General features: G+C 34.4%; 1 protein-coding gene across 1 annotated transcript; it reads left to right on the forward strand.

The window, feature by feature from the left end:
* Nucleotides 1-773: 773 nt before the first annotated feature.
* On the forward strand, nucleotides 774-19,120 carry endos (endosulfine alpha). The gene is made up of 3 exons (XM_081748374.1): nucleotides 774-1,115; nucleotides 9,191-9,307; nucleotides 17,398-19,120. The coding sequence occupies exons 1-3, from the start codon at nucleotides 1,002-1,004 to the stop codon at nucleotides 17,581-17,583; spliced, it is 417 nt and encodes a 138-aa protein (XP_081604500.1). The 5' UTR covers nucleotides 774-1,001; the 3' UTR covers nucleotides 17,584-19,120.
* The last annotated feature ends 972 nt before the right edge of the window (nucleotides 19,121-20,092 follow it).

A 20,092-nucleotide genomic window follows, 5' to 3' on the forward strand; every position in this document is an offset into this window, starting at 1 on the left:
ATGGCTCTTTTTTTTTAGGTATCCATTTTTACAATATAGCGCCTGGTATTAATATCAGTATAATGTAGTTAGCCATAGGAATTCATCAATTTTGTACCTTTATGAAATACTACTATTTCGTAATATTGAAAAACGTCATTCGGTCAGATAGGAAAACTCTTCACATGTATGACACAAAGAAGTAGCATTTCCTACGAGATATGTCGTAACATTTTTCCGAAAATAAATCGTAAGACATTTCCTAGGATTATCTCGTAGTGTAAAGTCCGCCTTAGTGGTTTCTAGTAGCCACCTAGCACAGGCTGGTTTGTTTTTCTATATTTTTATGGCGTATATCCGGATGCTGTATGCAAATCGTAAAAAAAAAGTTAATAATAGTTAATTTTTCATCAATTATTTTTGCTGCCCCCCTTGGACATGATCATCTATGCTAAGTGGGGTATTGCCGTGTTGCCCAGCGCAAGTTCTTTCGAATACGAGAAGTAGAAAATTAGTGAAAGAATTAGAGCAATTATAAACAATTCAGCCAAGTAGTGTGCCTAAACCCTTTCTGTACAATATTTTCATTACATATACGACGGTCTTCTGAAATAACACATTTCATCTGTAAATTTTACAAATCTATGCGTCCTTAAAAATAGAACTGCACCTTATATTTTTCACTTAACGAAATAATCATAATTCTCTTCTCAAATAGGGGGAAGAATTTTGTTAAATTTTCTGGATATGCTTTGGTTACTGTTTCAGTTTCCATGGATACAATACAACGGAAGTCCTGGCAACAGTTAGTCAGGTGTTCCGCCATATTATAAAGAAAAAAGTGGTTGTAATTTGTTCAGTTTCTTCAAATTAAAAAAACATGTTTTGCTAGTTATCTGCTTGATTATCAAGCAAGTGGGCATCGATTCTAATTAACATTAATTTGTTTGTTTGCTTCGACCTAACTTAGGTGGTACCTTCCATTTCCTGTTGACGGTTAGTGTGTCACAACTTCTGAAAACATGTCGGAACAAGAAAATATTGCACCAGAAACGGAAGAAGTAGCTGCTGATAGTGAAAGTTGTAAAGAAAAAATGGAAGGAGATAAAGAAGAGAGCGACGCTTCATCAGAAAAGGTCTGTATGTTTATTTACGTATGTAAAACTATGTAACTTACGTAAGAAAAATTAATCATGATAAATTTAAAATGAGTACATTAAAGTTTTTGTAAGGAGGTATTTCATAATGACCTTTATCTATTTGTTATGCTTCAGTAACGAAGTATTATTCTTCGAACTTATCCCGTATACATGCATTTAAAACTATTATATCCCCTTGCAGTATAACGTATATCATCGTTTGACATTGCAAATTATTAATAAGGTACAAGTACAACGGTAATTGCGCAACACCATTGTTAGTGTTCTCGATATTTCGCAGTTTGCTTAAAGTTTTCGTTTCATTGCCGTTCGATATAAAGAGAGAGCTGTTCCGATCATGATGTCCGTATGGAATAGTTGTTCCGTATGTGATATAACCTTACGTAAATCAATATAAGGGTAACGGTAACGTACGTGCGCATTGTTAATGGAGTTTCAAATTTTAAGGAGTAAGTTCAGTGCCACAGAATAGGTCCATGAACTTGAAGAATAATCGTACCCTAAGCCTTAATATGCTGGATGATGCGGCAAAAAGGCCTAAGGAGTTGGACGAAAGGTAACTTCAACTAATAAAACATATCATATTCGGAACTTGAGTCGCTCCATTAGTTCAATAGTTAAAGGGCTAGTTTGGCCATCGTACTTTATGTATCGGTGTACATATTTGGGTACCGGTATGTGAAAGTAGTCCAATTCAGGCAATGTTTAACAATACTAGTCCTATGTGTGAATTTCAAAGTAGACATTATTACACTGTAGAAAATCAATTACTCTATATTTTGATAGCCTATGTTTAGCAGAACGGGTCCAGCTCTTTTCTCTAAAAAATGTTACAATTTTGGTAATTTCTGTTCACATTCGGTTAGTTTAGGGTAGGTTAGTTTAGTTTAGTTTGTTATATTAGTGTAGGGGTCCCGCATGATTTTCCAAAACAGAATACAATTTCGCTTCTTTCTACTAATATTAGGTTAGATTAGATTTGGTTACGTTATGTTAAGTCTAAGTACTTGCATCATTCATTTCTCCTGTAAATTTTGGTGTTTTTTACGTGGTTCCAGACTCCTTGTACTAAACATACTCCATTTTGATTGCTACGGGTGTAATATTAATGTTACATTAACTACCGCAGATGACGGCCCAAATGTACAAAATTTACGGAGACAAACAAAATGAAGCGAAATGTCAGCATGAAAGTAACAAAAGTGGTAATAAATGTCATCGGTGTAAGATTATTAATAAGGGAGAAAAGCGAGGTTAAATTCTGGGCTATATGTGTTGGGGTATTGATGCAGTGTTAGGTAAACAGGCAATTGAGCATATTATGGCAATTGTTTAGAACGCACGGTCTTATTAACTAACCTGGGAGGAATATGCTCAAGTAGTGGATTGAAATACAGAAATGTACAACGGAAACTTAACAAAACGAGGGTTGCAACTGAACCAAATGTGGTGAAATGAGACAAAATTCTGGATGCTATCCCATTTTATGGGAGCATAAATTTGTCAACTCCGCGGAAGAAATGTATTAACTTCCTTTTACAATAGAATTGTGCAGCGAATCAAAATATATTGGGATCTTACCTCTTACATGTACAAAGGTAGAAATACGAAATGGAACATAAGCTCTTTACAACGTAGTACTCCATAAAAGACATGATAAACTGAGATGTTTTGTAAGTAGAGTGTACAAAGTGATCATAGAAGTGTCGCAAAGCTGTGCCATACGCAAGGCATGTGTTTTTATGCCATGTGAAGTGATTTCAACTATACTCGTATACCCGCTGTCGCTGACGCTCCTACTTCCGTTCCTGCCCTGATTTTGTAGATAGTATTAGTACTTTTTATTGGTCACCTAGCGCAAGTTGATTCGTATTTTATATATATACATTGCAATTTTTATACCATGTGTACACATGCTGTAGTTCTACATGTCCCAGCGACATGCATTTGATAGGGAGTTTTCCCTCTAAAACTGTATTATTTACATGGTGCTGTAATAGAATATTGTTTATAATGCAGGTTGGAAATATAAGCGCTCACTTGGGCAGACGGTTGTAGCAAATAGAAAGTGTGTAGGTAAAATACGATATGGAACATTTTTCGTGAAGGAATGAGTGTGTGAATATAAGTAACTACTGTCAGTGCACAGCATATTGAAATAAATTTTGAGTGATAGTCAATGTGTTGTATGTGTAAGTGTGCTCTGACTCAGTCAATGTGTTGTATGTGTAAGTGTGCTTTGAGTCGGTTAGGTAGCAATCATGCTTTTTAGTAGCCACCTACTACAAGTTGGTTCGTGTTTTATGCACTAGTTTTTGTGCCATACGTCCACACTATATTAATATTAAGCCTTCCTGAAGTTAATCTGCAAGTAGTAATGGAGCTCCTCATTTAATACATGCTCTGCTAAAAGAAATACAAAGGTCCAACCTGACCTGAAAATATAAGGAATGTGTCCAAATTTGGCGGAACCGTCTGCTCGAGTAATGCCAATATGCGAAGGTGGGGATTCATATTTTTCGTTACTTCTGAATTGTGCGTAGTTTGCAGCAGTTAATAGTTTGAAGGTACTAATTTTACGGAGTAAATACAATACAGATGAAGCAAAGAAAACATGAAAATATGAAATATTTGTGATTAGCAGCCAAGAGTGAACGACGGAATAATAGGTAAAAGCAAAAGATAAATAGTAATACAGCGTTGGATACAAGTCTAATCCTGGGCCGCCATTTGCGGAAGATTAGTCTTATAGTTAATGTCAATTTTAAAAATGGGGATAATTACTTTCTAATGTGGAAAATTGTACTCGTCGCTTTCTGAGGTTCTTCCTTCCTCAACCAAATTTTTTCTCAGTACAATGTCCGCCTCTGTTACTTCAGTCATATTTGTTGTGTGATTTTCAAGTAGTACGGAATCATTGTCACGCCCCTTGTTGCCATTTTATTTATCTAACTTATCCCATCTTCAACTTCCACTCTAAATTTAACTGGTCTTTCTTTACTAATAAAACTCCAACTTACCAAAGCAGTATATATATTTTAAGAGTATATATTTGTGTTATAGTTTCGGCTGTGTAACATAGCCTTCCTCAGACACATTATGAGAAAAATATCCAATTTTGACAGCTTATATACAATCTGGATGCAAGACACGCCCACTTTCTCTTTACAAAACGTAAACTTTTAATTGGCTAAAAAAGTAAACTTTTAATTACTGTAGTCGCTTTCTCTTTTTGCGCTATGAAACTCGCAATTAGGTGTTTGTCACTTACACTTTCTATTCGCTATTGCCCATCTGCTGTTCTCCGTAGTACACCTGCTGTAACATTTCGTGTTGATCCTTTTAATTCTTTCTTTCTATTTTCTCTATCATCTTTTCTCATAATTCATGTATTACAAGTCCACTAGACCAATTCATCAACTCCTGCTTCCCGTATTTCTTAATCCATTGGGCTTCTTTCCACTTTCGTATCACACTCCTTTTTTCCCTTTCGAATCCTTTTATTCCTTCCCAATCTATCTCATGTCATGTTTCTTTAATGTGTTTATATATTGCGTTGTTCTCTCTTTTTAGTCTAGCATCATCCTTTCTTATTTTAATGTTAAAGGAATCAGTAATTCGTTTATATATTATTAATGAGACGTTAGTATTGTTTGTGTACTTGGACAAAGAGAATCGATTCGAGCTCTCTGCGTCTCGAATGTGCTCATTCAGTCCAATGCCTACTATTATTTTTCTTACCAAGATAAATTGTATCGGTGCTAGTAACCTGGACGTCGAGAATATGTTATACAAGCTCAGTAAAATAGCTTTTATGACTCGTTAAAATCTTTTGAATTAATTAATAGTTTTGTATTAATTACCGTACATTTTTATTTGCCAAACATCCATGAGCATGCTGCCTCTTTTTGACACTGATCCACGAACGGATCAGTATCATTTCTTTCATTTTGTATCTTGTACTCTGTAATAGATAAACTGGGGTACACAAAACTTTTTCTTTAAAATAGTAGAAACATACAGTTTTCAACAGGGTGGAAAAAAATCATGATTTTTTTAAAAAAAAAATCATTTTTGTTGATTTTTTTGATTTAAATCGATTTTTTTGATTTAAATCAAATCTTTCTCCTCGTATAATACAAGTCGCGAACTGAAGAAAAAGCATTAGGAATTAGTATTAAATGCTAATTATGCCATTTAAGTGAAAATATTGAGGTTGAATTTTGAATTATCCCCAATCGTTAACCTATATCAATCCCAAGCAATGTTTCTTAACCCTTTTAAATTATGGCTCTTTTTAAAGGTAAATTATAGACTTTCAGTCAAGCAGCTACAGCATCATTCCTATTTATCCTAGGATCATGGTACATACATCACTCTCTTTAGAATAGAACAGCTTTTGAAACGGTAACATTCACATTTTCCTGTCATGTCCCTGAAGCGGAAAATTCTGAGTAATAGTTTTTTTTTTTTTTTTTTTTTTTTAACTATAATTTTTGATCCTCTCTGGATTCCCCTGTGTTAACGCACATATCTCAAAATCAACTGGGAAATACTAAGGGGTGTACAAAATTTCAAGCTTCTATCTTGAGTAGTAAGGGCGAGGAAATTATTTAACAGTGAGCTAAGAACATTCCCACAATGCCCCAGATGACCCGGATGTAATATAAAAATTTCCTCAGACATCCCTATTTATCCTATGATCATGATTTGTACATTATTCTCTTCAGAATAAAACAATTTTTCAAACGGTACCCTTCAAAAGTTTCCATCGTGTATCTGGGGCGGGTAAATCACGAAAAGAGGTATTTTCTATTTTATTTTTTCCTCTGTGGACTCCTTCCCCTGTTTTAAGGCAGAGATCTGAAACAAATCTGAAAAATACTGAGGGGTGCACTGAGTAAATGTGCAAAATTTCAATCGTGTAGGTGCAAAAGTATTCTAAGCCTACGAAAAATAATATTTCAAAAATACCCCAGATTCCCGTATAAAACAGGATCTCAGATAACAGTTTCCTGAAACATCCCTATTTATCCTAGGAGCATAGTACGTAATCGCATCATTTTCTTCAGAATAGAACAACCTTTCAAACGGTACCATTCATATGCCTCCATCTAAGGCGGGAAAATCACGAAAAAAATTTTTTTGTCAAAAATATCCTTTTTAAAAACATGTTTGCACCTCTGGACCCCGCTGTTTCCACGCAGAGATCTGAAAATTATTAAGGGATGCACTGAACGAGTGTGCAAAATTTCAGTCTTCTGAATGCAAAATGTAACCTGCCAAAAAATAATAATAATACGCATAATAAAAAATATATTTTTAAATTTATGACGTCATCACGCTGCCTCAACGCAGAAAGGCGTGAAAGCATATGTAACGTGTTCTAAAATGCCTCTAGTCTTGAAGAAAACGAAGTAAAAAGCCTTATTGGTACTTTTTTAATCGAATAATGAAGATTCTATCTTATCACCTAAAAATAGGTGATATCATTTAAAAGGCTAAGCATTAAGGAAAAAGTACAGCAACGTTTATCAAAATGACACTTTTTTTTTCATAAAAGTTACTGATATTTGGCAGGGGCCTATTTTTAAAAACTCAGAACTAGCTTGCGGCATGAAATACATAAAATTTTGGAGGGGATAGGATTCCTCTAAATACATCCTATTATGTGGGAACAAACAAACAGACACGTACAAAAAAGAACTTTCGTCAGAAAGGCGCGAAAGCATATGTAACGTGTTCTAAAATGCCTCTAGTCTTGAAGAAAACGAAGTAAAAAGCCTTATTGGTACTTTTTTAATCGAATAATGAAGATTCTATCTTATCACCTAAAAATAGGTGATATCATTTAAAAGGCTAAGCATTAAGGAAAAAGTACAGCAACGTTTATCAAAATGACACTTTTTTTTTTTCATAAAAGTTACTGATATTTGGCAGGGGCCTATTTTTAAAAACTCAGAATTAGCTTGCGGCATGAAACACATAAATTTCGCCTAAAATTATAAAATTAACGAAAAAAAAATTTTGGAGGGGATACGACCCCTCTAAATACGTTCTATTATCTGGGAAGAAACAAACAGACACGCACAAAAAAGAATTTTCGTCTTAAATGTCGATGGTGATTTCCCCATTGAAATAGTTAACGATTTTAAAACCCAAACCCAATGTTACGAAAAGAAGAAAGCAGGATTGCTCCCTTACCTGTTCAAAACGGGATTTTCCCTAATTATCCTCTGCATGACACTTGTTTCCATACTATACTGTACATTTGAGTCTCATTGTATGATGATTATTAACTTCCATAATCGAAATAACAGAACAGAAACGGGATTTTACTTATTTTCACTTTAAATTAATTTATTTCGGAATTTGATTTATATCAACGATTTTTATTTAAAAAATCAAGTGATTTAAATCTTGATTTAAATCGTGATTTAAATCAGACTGATTTAAATCAATCCACCCTGGTTTTCAAGGGTAGACTTTTCTGTAACTAACACTGTTCTACTTGTGATTAACCTTTAAACGCCTATTGACGCACGTCTGCGTCATGGCTTTAAACCTTCGTAGCTCAGCCCCTAATTAAGGCACGAAGATAATTTTGGTATCAATGTGTTTGTGAAGAATTAAGCTTTCTAAGGACATGCATTTTATGTATGTGGAGAGTGCCACGGCTGAGAGGGCAGAATATAATTCGTGTTTTTTTCATCAGTTTTTTAGGGGTATCCTCCCTCCCCACTTGAGAGTACAGTCATAAAAATTGGTGTGCTAGACAATAAAGTAGTCCACTATACGCTGATACCCCGCAAAAGTACTTCTTGGTTATGTGTGTGGAGTAGGGGAGGTTCGAAGTTGACCAATTTTGGGTTGCCGGGGCCTCCCAAATTTATTTCGTCATATTTTGTTCCGGATTTTTTCTCTTTCTTCATCATCTTTTACGAATAAAGCCGAAATTGTCCAAGTGTTATCTCGCTCGAATCTGTGATTCAAAACCTTTCCAACGATGTATGAATCATGACTCTGTGATAATTACGGGCATCACTAAGGCCCCTAACGTGAGAGTCTACGATTTCGTTGAAATCTCTTGGCCGGCGTTTAAAGGTTAAAGATAGTTGCAATATTGAGTCCTGAACATTCATAGACCTTCGGGTTATGTTCGAAATTAAGAATAACCAAATTAGCACGGTTAATACACTGACTTTTTTGTGAACTTGATAACCACGGTTGATCAGCTATTTTATGTAAATTTCAGAGAATGAAAGTTAGAATTCGCTTAGATGAAGACAGACATTTTGTCTCTCTCTCTCTCTCTCTCTCTCTCTTTTTTTTTTTTTTTACGAGAGTTGAAAATTAGTTTTTTTTTTTTTTTTTTTTTTAAGCAGGGTGTCGATCGGTCACGAAAGTCATGAAATCAGAAAAAGTCACGAAAGTCATGAAATCAGAAAACAGTCATGAAAGTAAAGGAATTTAACTTTTGGGTCACGATTTTTTTTATCTGTACAAATATAAGTATAGACTGGAAAATTTTGTTCTGTAAAGCGTCAAAATTCACCAGAAATTTCTATGGACGGCTTTAGACGCTACCGAATCGCAACCAAACCACGCTTGTATCGCATGCATGAAAATTCGGACCCAAATTCGCTCTTGAAAATGTTACTAAATTTTTTACACACCCTGTTTAGTATATGTAGGTGTTGAGTTATGTTCAGGAAACTTGGACATTGTAAACTTCTAACAGTCGTATCTGCGTAGCGTGTTTTTTATGCATAGGGTTGTAAAGAAGGCTTCATTGAATAGAAAAATACACGCCGCTTTTGAGAGATATGTGAATGTTTATTTATTTATTTATTTTTTTTCAACGCGACATTAGGCTACATGTTTGAAAGTCAGCATATGTATTTGCGTATATGTAGGTGTGAACCCTAAATTAAGTCAGGTCTTATACTTTGAGGGAATATTTAGCTTTACGTCTTAGCTTTAGGTTTTGGTATAAATGCTTGTTTTTAAAAAATATGATTTTATTCGTAATTTATGCTTTGTCTTTGCAGTTGTCAACTCAGGAAATAGAAAAAATGGAAGAGGCAAAATTAAAAGCTAAATTTCCGAATGCACTGAGACCTATGAGTGGGCATTCAGCATTTTTGCAGAAAAGATTAGCGAAAGGGGTAAGTCATTTGTTTCCATTAAACCATTTTAGTATTACACATTAGAAAAGTCAAATTGATTAAATAATCAGTAAATTTTTAGGTATAATGATAAAAATTGTACCTAATAATAATGACTCGGCATTAGTTTAACCAGATTGTGATAAATTAGGACCTTTCAGTTGCTTTTACTTTAAAAATGATATTACCATGTAATTTTGTTTCCTGCATCCCTAAAATAGGTTAGAGTTCGTATTACTTTAACTCTATAACCATCATGTGTGAGAGCGATTCATTTACAGTTGTGTGTGTTTTTTCCTTCTTAAATGTTTTCTTTCAATATCAGATTCTGAAGCCAGTAACTCTCCTATTGTCATGCCCATAGTTAAATATGAATAGTTAAGAAGTGGATTGATGTAGGTTTAATGGAACAGTTTTCGACTCTCTGTATTTCCTTCGTTTTTGTGCGACATGAAACTTGTAGTTCTTCGTTTACTGGATGGAAGATAATTTTCATTTTCCTTACCGTACTTTGTTTCAGCGATCTTCAATGTGGTTTGACTTGTTTTTATGTTTGCAAATATGTTGCTTGAATAGTGTGGACTAAAAAAAAAAAATACGATAATTTAAAGGATTGCTCTCTAGCATACTCTTAATAGTTTTAGTATCTGCTGTAGTAAAAAGTAATCCATTATTTTGGCATGACATTGAAGGCTTGACTTACCATAGTTAGAATGATTCGATTTAGATCACATATGCTCCGTTTTGTTCGATAACGTGTTGCCATTTGGAAAGTAATATCATGATGCCTCTCTCATAAAAGCCCTTGTCCCTAGTAGCAAAAAATTGAGACAGTCGATTTTCACAAGCCTCTCTTGAAGCGACTTTTTAACCAGCAAACGTGTTCGCCATGGACAGGAACAGATGGTAATCATTCGGTGCCAGGTCCGGACTATAAGGTGCATGCATAAAAAACTCCCAACCAAGATCCGGGAGCTCCTGGCGAGTCACTATCGATGTGTGTGGCCTGGCGTTGTCCTGGTGGAACACAATGCCTCTCTTATTGGCCAATGCTGGCTGCTTCTGAGCGATTGCTGCCTTCAGACGATCCAGTTGTTGACAGTACAGTTCCGAGTTAAGGGTCTGGCCGTAGGGGAGCAGCTCATAGTAGATAATCCCCTGCCAATCCCACCAAACACACAGCAAGACCTTCCTGGCCGTCAATCCTGGCTTGGGCACCGTTTGTGCCGGCTCACTGCGCTTCGACCAAGACCGTTTTCGCGTGACCTTGTCGCAGGTGGTCCACTTTTCATCGCCAGTCACCAAACGCTTCAGAAATGGGTCAATTTTGTTGCGATTCGCAGATGGAAATTCAGTCCATGAGTTTTTTCGTTTATTCGTGTGGCACCCATACATCAAGCTTCTTTTTGTATCCAGCCTTATGCAAATGGTTCCACACGGTATTTTGTGCAATGTTTAGCTCTTGGGCAATCGACACAGTGCTTACATGACGGTCGGACGCGACAATGTCCATGATTTTATCGACATTTTTGGTACTTGGCCTTCCAGTGCGTGGTGCATCTTTGGCGTCAAAATTACCGGAACGGAATCGACGAAACCAAAATTGCGCGTGATTGGCTGTTACAGTATCAGGACCATAAACACTATTCACACTTGCAGCCGCCTGATTTGCGTTTTCGCCTTTATCGAAGAAAAACTGTAAAATATAGCGTATTTTCTCTTTGCTAGTGTCCATTTTGACTCGCGCTCACACAGCACTGAGTCAACTCATCACAACTATCTGAACAGTGTTTGTAGTACGCAATCTCATCGTTTGAACGCCATCTCGTTGAACCCGATCGGACTTACACAACGCGAGATACAGATCACTGAAGCCATCTATTGGCAAAATAATGGATTACTTTTTACCGTTGGTCTTTAAACATGCTGATCAGAAGTACCTAACTATTTGAAGTAATATTTGACACTAACGGCACTACTTACTACAGCATGGAAGTTTTTATAATTTTATTTGAGTTTTCAAAAATATTCTTTAGCAAGATGCTAACACGGCTAAAAGAATATCCAGGTCATTCTGATGTAAATTAGAGAAGCAGTAAACGAAAAAAGAATGTTTTTCCTTTCTTTTCGTTTATTACATCCCTGTTGAATTCTGAAGGGTGTTTAAGATGGAAACTTGAATTAACAATCACATAAGAGAACTCTTCTTACGGAATGTTCAGAGGTAACCAACATTGATTTCAAACGATAATTTGAGAACCAGATCATTATAATTGATAAATTAAGAATATAACCGATTTTTATATCATACCAGTTCCTTTATATATGGCAATTTAAAGACGTTGGTACGGTGAACCGGAGACCCGGATTCGAATCTCAGTCCAGTCATATATTTCTTCAGTCTGTATATCGTTGAATCAGACCAATTCATGAAATACTATTGGCGCCATTCTGTTTCTATGCGCATGTAGGTAACTTCTGTATGTAATAAAATTACTGGTCGCAAAATGAACATAGAAAAATCATGGTAAAATATATAACATAAACAATAAATTGCCCTATTTGGCGACATTGACCCATAGAAAACTAGAAGGTGATCGTCGTAGATTTAGCTTGTAATGGAATTTCGATATGTGAGTGACTGTGGTACTGCCGTTGAATTGCTTATCGTAACGAACTTTACATGCGAGAATTTCGTAGGAAGTTCAATACGTGTGTTGCTTTACGAATATTGTTCCCTTTGGTATCCAACAATAACAACCCAAGTGCATAATGATAATGCAGGAAGTTTCGAGACTTCTCTCAAGATATTTTCCGATATATTGTGCTTCTAAAACCAAATCCGGGTACTATAGGGTATAACTCAGACTACATATAAGACACTTAAATAGTCGCAACATGACTAAGACTCATTAATTTTTTGTTCAAATTTAATGTCTTTCGTAGACAATACACCTTTAAACATACATTAGTATTACAGTAACTGATACGTGTTTCTACTCAATCACATTTGTAATTATGTGTTCGAAACTTTTATAGAGGAGCCATCAAGAGATGATCTTTGAGGTTTCTTACCACGTGCAAATGAAAAACGGAGCCCCTGCTTTGATCTTAGTGTTACCAACCAGGGTCACTCTTTCAATCCATTAGAGAAACTGCCATGATATATATATATGCAGCGGAAAAAAAAATACTCTTTCTTTCACAAATGTTCATTTGTTATTTCTTCATAGGCCTTTTTTTTTCAGTTTCAAACTTTTGTTTATTGTGTCCGATTTTTTTTTTTTTTTTTTTTTTTTTTTTTTTTTTTTTTTAATCTTTGCTGCGAAACAATGTCCTGACTCGCCTTTGGAGTGCTCGATAAGTAAATCTAGTGTATAAAAGCGAATGTGAATTCGTCTTATCGCATTAGGCCCTAATTACTGAACCAATTAGAATGAAGCTTCACATAATTATCAACGATAGAAGCCCAAGGATAATTTGATAATTAAAATGCATATCCTGAGAAGAAGCAGAAAGTCATACTTGATACGAAAAATCAAGTCACATAATAATTATTGAACTAATTAAAATGATCAAATTTCGACCCCTCAAGGATCTTGTGCTATGAAGTAGATTAAAACTCATATACTAAGAGGACAGTGGAGGTTATAATTTATGCGAGAAAACAGAGTGATGGACCAATACTTAAAGTATCAAATCATAGTTTTCGGGGTCGTTGCCATGGATAGTGATATCCTCGATGACATTGAAGACCAGATTCATGCCCATCGGCATGGAAATCTCAGAAGGTGGGGGGGGGGGATTGTTACATGTAAAAATAATTGAAAACAACCAATATTAGTGTTCAGCCCGTTTTCGAAGTAACTGAGAAGACTAGTGACACACCGATTAGTGTTCGGGTTTCCTCGTCTCGTTTTGTAAATTTGTCTTAATTTAATGTAGACGTTATCAGAATCCCTCTGTGTCACGAGAGGTCCACGAACGGAGTGATCTAATAACATGTAGACCAAATATTTTATTCAAGTGCAATGTTTAATGACGCCTATTATCAAACGTTGAAAAATTTTCTTCATTCAATCACATTATCAATTTATAGTTTTTATACTATGGTTCATGTAACACTAAAACAGTGCTTGAGATCTAAGACTTAACGTGAATTAGTGATGTTCACGAAACTCGATTCTCGTCTTGTGGGCAACACTAATCCCGATTTAAGTCCAAATGCATGAGTGGGGTTGAAAGTTTTTTTTAATCGTAATACTTATGTAAAGCTTTGCATCCTACCAGGTGCAAAAAAAAAAAAAAAAAAAAAAAAAAAAAAAAAAAAAAAAAAAAAACCTGGAGAAAGGAAGGAGGTGCCATGGCCTTATTATTTGTTATCATCCCACTATCGCCTGATGAGAAAGTGAAACCGTTCAAAATCCCATCAGTATATCTGGCTTCCGTTTATCATGAATTTTCAGAATACGATAAGAAAATACTTTTATTTTTGTTTGTTTTTCGTTGTCATAATGAGAAGTGGAAAATAAATTACTTCTTTTAGTACATTCATCTTCTTTTAAGTGGTAAACTTTGTACTTGTTTGTAATCCAGTCTTTTTATTTATTATTCAGACTATAGAAGTACTCGTGACCTTATGGACAGATATGTTTAAAAACTATTTCATTGTTTTCAGCATACTTACATTAGTATAAAAAGAGCAATTAGAAATATTTTCAAGCTTACGCATTTTTTACTAGTGACATGATGATTAGTTCTTTGTCAGAGTTTTACAAAACCAGATGTACGTACTTTCTTCACACAAATCTTTTTTGCGTGTGTGTATGCATCCATACTCAGATCGAGTAGAACCAAATTCAGAAATAAGACTGTAATATTTCTCATTATTATTATTATTTTGACTCCAGAAACTCTTCTATTTATTGTTATGGCGACGTTTGTTTTAATGAGATTTCGGTCTGTAAATTTTGACACAGCAAGATCTGATCCACGGGGTTGTGGACAGCGATGTTTCGGCCGCGAAATTTTGTCCTTATACCAAATGTAGCATACAGATTTTTAAGAAATAGCTTATTAAAACAAATGTAGATTTGACGTGAATTTTCCTTGTACGATTATTTCTATTCCTTGCTGAAAGGACGAGGGTTTCCCCAAAATTCATGGCAACTTTTCTGGGAAGGCTAATACATATGTAATCGTTTCATGTAGGGAGTTGGATGAACGTAGATATCCTCATTAGGATATAGATCATGAAATACGGATACAATGAATCGGTCGTTTCATACGTGTTACAGCCCGTACTTCAGCGAGTGTGCATAATCTCGCCTGATGAGAATGGAACCTTGCTGTTTGGACTGCATATCAAAACTGAACCAACCATTGAATGGAAAATACATCTGAAACGAACGGTCTGATGTACTCATTTTTCTCGTGAATATATATATTTTAATATGAATATATGTATTATCCGACTCCCTACATATGTACTAACATATTTAAAAATTTATTGCTTCGTTCCCATTTTCGTAAAACAAAAACAGTTGCCATGACACTTGCGTTAACCCTGTATGGGAGAAAATGAGAATTATAGTTTAGATAGAAAATCATCCTGTAAGTCTGTCCAAAGAAAGTGATCAAAATTGCAATACGTAACCTGTATTTTTTTACACACAAATTGTATCTCTTGTTAAAAGTGAAGCATAAACGTTGTCCTTGATTTTCTTCTGCTACACCGATTCCCGGGCAGTTATTTCATTTCGATGTGGAAATAAGAGGCATAAGATGATAACTTCATGTTCTTACCAATCATGTTAGGTCATTTACTGTCTAATCATCAAAGGGAAAAATAATATTCGAGAAATGGAATACTACTTTAGATGAACATTTCGAATAAATTTTTATAAAAGAAGAATCAGTCGTCACAAGGATAACCTTCGTAAATGGGGCCCAACAACAATTTTCAAATATAAGCAGATAAAATTTTAAGTGTGCAAGTATGTTACATGTGTATTCACTTCCTATTTACTGTATTCATCAGAAAGACACAAGGGACTAATCAGATTATAAGTACAAATTACGTTCATTTTAACAATGCAACATACCTTTTCAACTTATGGGAATTTGTGGATGTAGGTGGTGTAGATTGTATCTGATATTCCAGTACAGTTATTATTATTGTTATTATTTTACGTATCATTTTCTTGTTCAGTTTTCATATAGAAATCTTGTTTTACGAAGCAATATTTCTCCATTAACATTATGCACATATAAAGAAACAATACACAGAGCTTCTTCGTGGCTAAGCGGTTAGCGTACGCGTCTTTGGCGTTGGAGACCCGAATTCGATTCCCGGCGGAGCTCTTGTAATTCGGATTCCACGTCTCATATAGCCTCGCTGCTGAACGGGACGTTAATCTCAGTCAACTCAACTCAAACAAAGACAACTAGACACTTGTCTTCAGCCTTTGACACATCTTACGAATACTCTGATTACAGCATTAGAAAGTAAATAAAGTAAAGTAAAAGAATTATTTTCTCAAAGAAGAAAAAAAAATCCCGCCACAGATTGTTTTTAGAACTATCAGTAAGGTTCAGGAAAATTAAACGGAACACTTTATTTAGTCAGTGTTGAATTTAGAGTCCAGCGACGAAGTTAGTCATCTTGAAATGTCCCTAGAGTGCATATGTGAAAATACACTTCTTCGGCAATTTATAACAATCTCAGAAATGGAGTCCATTATCACTTGCTGTATTAGTTTAGGTCTTTAACATTATTGAGCTATTGTTTGGATAACACCATAAATATTTCTCAGTTGTCTCCACATATTGAAGAATACAACCAAATAAAAGGAAAGTTTCGATTACCGTAAATCAAATAATGGCATCTGTTAGAAGTGTTAGCTGCCGAAAGTACAAAATAATGTTTCAGACGCACTACCGAGATAAGTATTAAAATATTTCTTTCGTCGAAACGGTAGTTGACGGTTGGAAGAAGGGGTGGTCTGCATAAAGATATTCTAGTACTTAAATTTTGACGAAAATATAATAACAGTTAAAAAAAAAACTTTAAATGCGAGAAAAGTGGTCATCCAGTTTTTATCTATTTTCATAAAACTATAGATATTTAAAATATGGACAATATTTTATCCACTTCTATTGTTGCCCACAACACGTAAGTGCAATAACGCCCCTCCTCCTCTTCCCCCCTTCCCAATTGTAATGGTATCCATTTTCGACACACAAACAATATATACATACATATATTGAAATACACAATATATACATAATGATATACACATATATACATAATTTAAGGGCATTGAAATTTGAACGCATTACAATGCTTCGGATTTTACCCCCCCAAAAAATCCACTAAACCCCAGTCCAACCAAGTAACATTTCATTCCATTTTAACATTCTTTCACTTATTAATTAGTTTTCATGTTGCATGTCCGCACACGATTTGAGGAATTTGTGAGATGAAAACTGGTGAGGAAACGGAACAAAACAATACGCACTATAGTTCAATAATTTTAAGATTTAAGTTCATTTATTAGGTTTATTCTTATGCTCAGTGGTATTATTCTAATTTTTAAACAAGCGGTTCTATATATATATATATATATATATCTTGGAAACGAATTATCCTAGATAGGATGGTTGTAAAAAATTATTGGAAAAACCTTAATCCAGCAATGGATCAAAAATTGTTGATAATAATATATATGAGTTTCGAATATAAATAACCCTCACAACTATACTGATGCAATCGCAGTTCTCATTCTTGATATCTGAGCATTTGAGATTAAGAAATAAACGCTTATACCTTGTTCTGAGAGATCATATTTTAACCCTGTAGCTGTAAGAGGTTCTAAAAACAAAGATAGTTAAACAAAAATTTACTGTTTCTGGGTATAACTGGTTAACATTTACTGTTGTCTGGGTTTAATAAACTGTTCTGCGAACCGGCTTAATAGCACCACTGCTTATGCTGTTTATTTTGTATGATATACGATCAGATACGAAAACATATAGTTTCTACTTCTGTGTGTTCAATATAATGAATTATGTTCTTATTTTGTTTCTAGCAAAAATACTTTGACTCAGGAGACTACCAAATGGCAAAACAAAAGACTGCGCAAGCTGCTAAAGCTCGAATACCACCAGTTTTGTCATATGCCACTGGAGATGCCATACCTACACCAGATTCAGTTCCCGTCCGGAAAACTTCGATCATACAGCAGTCCAAGTTAGCTTCCAGCAGTACAACCTAAAACGTTAATATTTTTGAACCTTCTTAAGTTATGGACGTGTAATGTCCTATTTCTGTTGATATATATATATATATATATATATATATCAGAGGAGAAAATGTAAATTGAGAAAAGTGAATGAGAATAAAGGACTATGTTGACCAGTTTGTAAGTCCTAAATATACTTTCATTTATTGCTGCATGAAGCTGGAATGTTTCCTTGCATTATAAGAGATTCTCATGGTAAGTTAACCAGCTGTAAATATGGATCATAACTGATAATTACAGTTTCTATGGGTAGCTAAAACCGATTTGCAAGGAATTTGCATAGCTAAGAGAAAACACAAAATTATTGTAACCCATTTAAGAAAGGAGGGTTAGAAGAACAGAAAACTAAAGGTGAAGCTGTTGTTATTGAGGAGTTTACAAATAAGATTTTAGCAGTAAGAAACCGAATGCCAGTGGAAGTGTTGAAACAAGCGTTGATTATTCTTGAAAATAAAGTTCCCTGTTTTTCTTTCCCTCCGTGGTAATTTAACAACATTCAAATAATTTGGATAGGGCTGTTACAAAATTGTGATACATTTTTTTAAAGTAAAAGATCAAATGTAATTAAAGAAATCAATAGTGAATTGCCTTTATATCTCTTGGCATTGTACTTTTTTATTTTAGTGTTCTGCCTATGTATTAATTGGTATAAGTACTTCACATTTTAATTTTTTTAAGCGATCTGTAGACGAATTTTGAAATGATATTTTGATTATTATATATTATTTGATCTGTGTAGTAGGTGTCCTTTAGTATCTGTGTAAAATAATGTAAATTTTGCTCCGTTGCTTGAAAATGAGAGATGTGTGCATGTGATATTGTAGACATTGTTCAAATGTGGCCACGGTATTGTTACTACTACTATTATGTCAAATAAAACTTTTTTTTTTTTTTTTGTATATTTTTCAGTCGAGACCTAACACAGGAACATGGCCTTATTTATTAAATAAAATTCAGAAAGAAATGCAAATGAGTGTAGTCAGAAAACAACTGCAAAGGAAATATAATCATTATATTAGCGTGCTAACACTTAGGTATGATTATTTTTATTAGGTTGATTTATATTTTGCTGCAGGTTTTAGTTTCTTATGCTTGCTATCTTAATTCCATTTTTGTAGAAGAATTCAGTGTATTCAGTGCTTGCCATGTTCTTTGTTGAAGACTCTTTCAGGTAATACGACACGTGTATATTTATTTTATGATACTTTTTGTACTGAATAAGTATATTTGAAATATCAAAAGCTTTTAGATGTTAAAATCATGCGTAGAGCTGTTTCTTTCGCAGTTTCCTTATGAAGCAAGCAGTAACGAAGTTTTTCGTCTTCAGAAATAGCCGAATGTTTTATAATTGTAAATCGTGCTATGCATGAATGTATGATCTGTATGAAGCCTATGAGTTAACCACGAATAGCGAATCTTTATATTGGTAATTTATAGTACGAATCAGGTCGTTTTATAGGAAGATCCATAGTGGATAGTGTATTCAAGGTCATTTCATAATTTTTTTTTTTTTTTTTTTTTAAATAACAGTGCCAACTTCGTGTATATGTTATGTACTCATAAGAGCATCATAAAATTTTAGTGCTGACCATTGTGGATTTTCCATTTCTGAGAGTTCGATTCAAAACATAACTAGTACTATCTAGAAAAGACAGTGTTTTAAAAAGTGTAAATACGAGATGTGATTAATTACAAATGAGTGAGTATTTAATAAATGTAACATCATTTGATTGGTTTTATTCTTATCCTCAAATATTAGTTCCTTTCGTATAAATATTTCGATGTAGTGCAGTATTTCCAGTTTGAATACATAAATAGAAGCGGTTTGTGAAAATATAATTTGAAAATTTCTTTTTACAGCTCAACCAACATTGAGTGTATGTTCGAATGTGTAATCAGTGCAAAACAATTGCCAAGACCAGAATATTTTGCACAAGTTTGCAAGCTGCGTGCGAGTGGAATGTAATTGTAAATTCATCCTTTTTGTGTACACTACAGGCATTTCAATTTCGCACATGAGGAAGAAGGAAATTAACAAAAACAAAGAAGACAACAAATAAGATGTCACTTTGTTGTAGATTTTTAGAAATATGGGGAATATATTATCCACTGACCTGACCACTTCAAGCCTTTGATACTTGGAGCCATTTCTGATGTAGATATCTATTCAAGTTGAAAATGTTTTCTTCTGAAAGGGAACCAGCATATGAAGAAATAATCATGGTTACGCACAGTGGTCCAGGTCGAGAAAACTAAGCTTTTTTTTTGGGGGGGGGGTGTTGAACCAACTTCAAATTTCCCATTTTAAATCCCACTTGATTTTGTCGTTATTTTGCTTTTGAGATGATGAGAACATTTCATAAATAAGTATAATAATGAAAAGTATTATATTGTAAAATATAGATCATGGCTTATTATTACGCCCAGATAATAATAATTTTATTTATGTGATTATTCTTTTCGATAGCGGGATTACATAGGA

The sequence above is a fragment of the Thermobia domestica genome, chromosome 2 (assembly GCF_964235325.1).
Source record: "Thermobia domestica chromosome 2, izTheDome1.hap1.1, whole genome shotgun sequence".
Taxonomy (NCBI): Eukaryota; Metazoa; Arthropoda; class Insecta; order Zygentoma; family Lepismatidae; genus Thermobia; species Thermobia domestica.